Source organism: Nanorana parkeri, unplaced genomic scaffold (assembly GCF_000935625.1).
Source record: "Nanorana parkeri isolate BGI_ZX_2015 unplaced genomic scaffold, ASM93562v1 scaffold1212, whole genome shotgun sequence".
Lineage (NCBI taxonomy): Eukaryota > Metazoa > Chordata > Amphibia > Anura > Dicroglossidae > Nanorana > Nanorana parkeri.
This window is the reverse complement of record NW_017307480.1, coordinates 495,403-499,969: the sequence shown is the minus strand read 5'-3', so window position 1 is coordinate 499,969 and position 4,567 is coordinate 495,403. Positions and strand designations below refer to the sequence as shown.

The following is a 4,567-nucleotide window of genomic DNA, read 5'->3' as shown; positions in this document are numbered from 1 at the left end:
GTATACTGAGACCGCCGCAGCCGGGGCGGATCCCGACATTATTGTCGAGATCCGCCCAGCTGCGTGAGTGACAGCTGGCTCTGCCTATCTAGAGGCAGAGCCAGCTGTACCCTCCCCCGTCCGTTCCGCCAGTCAAAGCTGGAAGATCGGACAGGGGAGGGGGGAATCCCTGCAGGGAGCCGTGAGTGACAGTCACAGCTCTCTGCAGGGACAGGATGCAGAAGTGAGCGAGCGACGGTATATATTCGCTCACTTCCCCATCTATTGAGCCGACGAGTGAAAGTTTCATTGTCACAGGTCGGCTCGAACCATGAGGATGGGTGATTTTCACTCACCTCATAGTTCTCCTTTAAAGCAGAACTCCAGTAAAAAAAAAAAGCCAAGCAAAAAAACCCAAACACTTTTGCTGTAATACTGATCTTAATCCTGGAGCTGTCCCATGCAATAACTCCCTTCCACCAGTAGATGTCGCCAGTCTCCTGTGAGGAGCTCAGGCTATCATGGACTTACCTGTTAGGGGGAACAGGGGCTTGGAGTATTACTGCATGGAACAGTACTCGCCCACAAGTATGTGAGCTCCATTCAGTGCAGGAACAAGTATCGCTCACTGCCACCACCTAATGTAAAAGAAGAATGACCTGGGACATGACTGGGCCAGCCAGGGGACCCTTGGGTTATAAAGGATCGTATCTATATGTGCGGTTTGTGGGCAGTGGGAGGCGTTTTACTGAAAGGATAGAGATCTGCCATGAAGCGGTTGTAAACCTAAATAGTTTTTTTTCACAAATCTAGCTTGTGAATCTCCTTCTAAATCAGATTAGAGAGAAATGCATTAAAAAAAACTTGCTTTTGTCGCAGGTCATGTGACCGCCTTGCTCTTTCTCTGATGCAAACGACCCAGGGGTGGGCAGGACCATTCTGCTCTGCCATGAATGGCAGTGACAGGAGGAGCCACTGTAGAATACTGTTACCTGCCCGTAAGGCTCCTAGCTGCCTGCGTCACCAGCAGCTTTGGCTGACAGGTTGGGCAAGAGTGTTTGACCGTGACTCCTCCTGTCATTGCCATTCAAAGCAGGGCAGACAGGTGCCACCCACCACCGAGGCCATTCATGAAAGCAAAAGGCAGAGTAAGCCATAGACCAGAGGTGGGCAACTCCTGGACTCAACGTTACTTACAACTGACCCCGGCACTCTACCTTACTACTGACCTCTGAACTCTGTTACTTACTACTGACCTCTGAACTCTGTTACTTACTACTGACCCCTGAACTCTGTTACTTCTGACCCCTGAACTCTGTTACTTACTACTGACCCCTGAACTCTGTTACTTCTGGCCACTGCACTCTGCATTATTAATGGCGCCTGCACTCTACGTTACTTACTACTGACCCCTGCACTCTGTTACTTACTACTGACCCATGCACTCTGCAATACTAATGACCCCTGCACTCTGTTACTTGCTACTGACCCCTGCACTCTACGTTACTTGCTACTGACCCCTGCACTCTACGTTACTTGCTACTGACCCCTGCACTCTACGTTACTTACCACTGACCCCTGCACTCCATATGACTTACTACTGACCCCTGCGCTCTGTTACTTACTGCTGACCACTCACTGCACCCTGTTACTTACTACTGACCCCTGCACTCTACGTTACTTACCACTGACCCCTGCACTCCATATGACTTACTACTGACCCCTGCGCTCTGTTACTTACTGCTGACCACTCACTGCACCCTGTTACTTACTACTGACCCCTGTACTCTACATTACTTACTACTTACCCCTGAACTCTGTTACTTCTGACAACTGCACTCTGCATTACTAATGACGCCTGCACTCTACATTACTACTGACCCCTGCACTCTGTTACCGACCCCTGCACACTGTTACCGACCCCTGCACACTGTTACCGACCCCTGACCCCTGCACTCTACGTTGCTTAGTACTGACCCCTGCACTCTACGTTGCTTAGTACTGACCCCTGCACTCTACGTTGCTTAGTACTGACATCCAGCTCCACCCATTAATCGTCCAGTTTCCATATTACCGCCAGCTTCAAATACAACATCTCCTATCAGGCTTTCTGCACCGCGCAAAACAATGAGACTGTAACTTCTTCTCCCCGTCTCCTGCAGAAAACAACCTCCAACCCACACAAGCCGCCCAGGAAGTCGCGTCCTCCCTCCACCTATCAGCTGTCACGTTGGACGCCAGTGCTGAGAGACATCATGGAGGTAAATCCGGAGTTTTCTCTTTTTGCTTTCAGTTGTATATTTCCTGACAAAACCTTACGCATATTTCCAGCTCCAAAATCTGAGTTTCCGTGTAGCCCCCCTTGTAGTGGGCTGACCTATAGAGAGGCATAGTGAGGGAGGAACCCAGAGCTCGAAGTTGGGATATTTGGGGGTTCCTGGGACCGGAACAGGTCTGTTCTGCAATGAGATCTTTGCACAGGAATGTGAGATGTTGGTGCTGATAATGTAAATATACACTTTGGGGGGCTTAATCCACCATTGGGGGGGGGATGATGTAAAGGGGAAGAAATCTTGATATGAAGGGGACACGCCTATGTGAAGGAGGAAACCCACTTTTTTGTATGTACTTGTGAGGCTCGCTGGGTGCAGTGAGATCAGAGGGAAGCGATTTTAGTGCAGAAATGAAGGAAATATCTAAAGCCCCGTTCACATTGAGCGATTTTTATCGCGCGGTAATTCCCGCGATATCGCGGCAAATTACCGCGCCATATAGCGCTCCAATGCATTTCAATGGGGCAAAGGGTCCTGCTGTCGTGTGTCGCTACAGCAGGACCCTTTTTGGAGCGGATTTAGCCGTGATTCAAGCTTGCTCAATGCAAGCTTGAACGCGATATCGCGCTGCAATTCTCGCGATATCGCGCAATATGCAAATCGCGCGACAAACACGCGATTTGCATATCGCGCAGTGGGAACGGGGCCTTAGGAGTAGCGTCTTGTATGTAATACCTCTGCTGTCCCTTCGCTTCACTCCTACAACCCTCTGACTTATAATCTCCGGGTGTTTGATTTTGTAGGATGCCATTGAAGATAAGTTGGATAAAAAACAATGGCCCTTTGTGTCGGAGCATTGCACACCGGGAGGAACGGCCCAGACGGTGGTGAGGTAAGGACCTTCAGCTTGTCCTCCGAGTGACGCCTGGACCGCGTTCTCCGGTCTTCATATGCGTCTTTGTGTTTTCAGCGCACGGTTCGGTCACTGGCACAAGACGCGCAGTGCGGCGGAGTACAGGTCCGGGCCGCGGCTTCTGGTCTACGTCCTGGGAGGAGTCTCCATGTCCGAAATGAGATGTGCCTATGAAATCACCAAAGCTACCGAGTCCAAATGGGAGGTTTTGATTGGTCAGTTTCATGCAGCACACATGCTCTTTGCTCTTCGTATTGTGCACGTTTTGTTTTCTTATGCCCGGCCTTCTCCTCCAACATCAGTACCTGACCTCACAAATGGTCCAACATTCCCATAGACACACTCCTAAACCTTGTGGACGCCTTCCCAGAAGAGGCGGAGCTGTTATAGCGCCAAAGGGCGGAGCCAACCCAATACTGAACCCTACGGACTAAGACTGGGATGCCATTACCGTTCATGTGCGTGTAAAGGCGTCCCAATACTTTTGGCAATATAGTGTATTCTATATATATGTTTATAGGTCGAGGTACATGGAGGTTCATAGATGGAGGTAGCATAGACGTCACCTGGTTGTGGAATATCTTGTGCTGACTTTGTCCTTTTCCCTTCCTCAGGGTCCACTCATATTCTGACGCCCACTATCTTTCTGGATGACCTGAAGTCTTTGGATCTTCCCGCTCCTGTAAAGGAATGAAACGCTTTGTTTTATTATCCAAGCTCCTCGATTCCGGGCCTCCGCCCTCTACAATAATCCTCTATGGGACTGAGGAGCCGCCATCTTTCCTGCGCCCTTCCTGAGGATCATCCATCATTCCACCTAAAATAAAAACTCCCATTAGGGCAGAACTGCTTCCTCCTCTCATTGTCCCCCGGGACCAACGATCTGCCTGATGAGACCAGCGGAGCACAATCCTTCCTCTACTCCATGTGCCATTTAGTAGATGTGTGATCACCTCGACACTCCGGGAAATTGTCACATTCCGATGCAAGTCCTACCTGATAAATCTGAGTCAGTACTTGTTCTGTTTGTCCCTTTCCGTAAGTGCCTTGTATACTTCCTGCCCAAAACAAAGATGGCTGCCAGCGCTCTAGTATAGTCCCCCTCCCTCGCGTCTGCTACGCCTGTGAAGATGATCACTGTGCATCCCGCCGGGGTCATGATGGGAAGACGCGCCGTGCCCAGGCATTTCATCAACTGTTTGTGGTTTTACAGAAATTCTGATGACTTGTATGTGCGGCTTCATTGTCGCAGCAGAGTTTATATGTATCACTTTGTTATGTTCAAAGCTGAACTCCGGGATAAGTAAATACAGAAGTCGTGCGTGTTCTTCCTGAACCTCGGTGAGCTTTGTGTATTTCTTCCAGATTTCTGCAAAACTTGGTGCTTCCTGTCATAAAGACC

The 4,567-nt window shown here is 49.8% G+C and overlaps 1 protein-coding gene across 1 annotated transcript in view; it reads left to right on the top strand.

The window, feature by feature from the left end:
• Nucleotides 1-3,917, top strand: part of STXBP2 (syntaxin binding protein 2) — a 30,039-nt gene extending 26,122 nt beyond the window's left edge. Inside the window, exons 12-15 of the mRNA XM_018568577.1 lie at nt 2,142-2,240; nt 3,056-3,144; nt 3,223-3,380; nt 3,780-3,917. Of these exons, the coding sequence (XP_018424079.1) occupies nt 2,142-2,240; nt 3,056-3,144; nt 3,223-3,380; nt 3,780-3,859 (426 nt within the window). The 3' untranslated portion in view covers nt 3,860-3,917. The remainder of the gene's footprint in view (nt 1-2,141; nt 2,241-3,055; nt 3,145-3,222; nt 3,381-3,779) is intronic.
• The last annotated feature ends 650 nt before the right edge of the window (nt 3,918-4,567 follow it).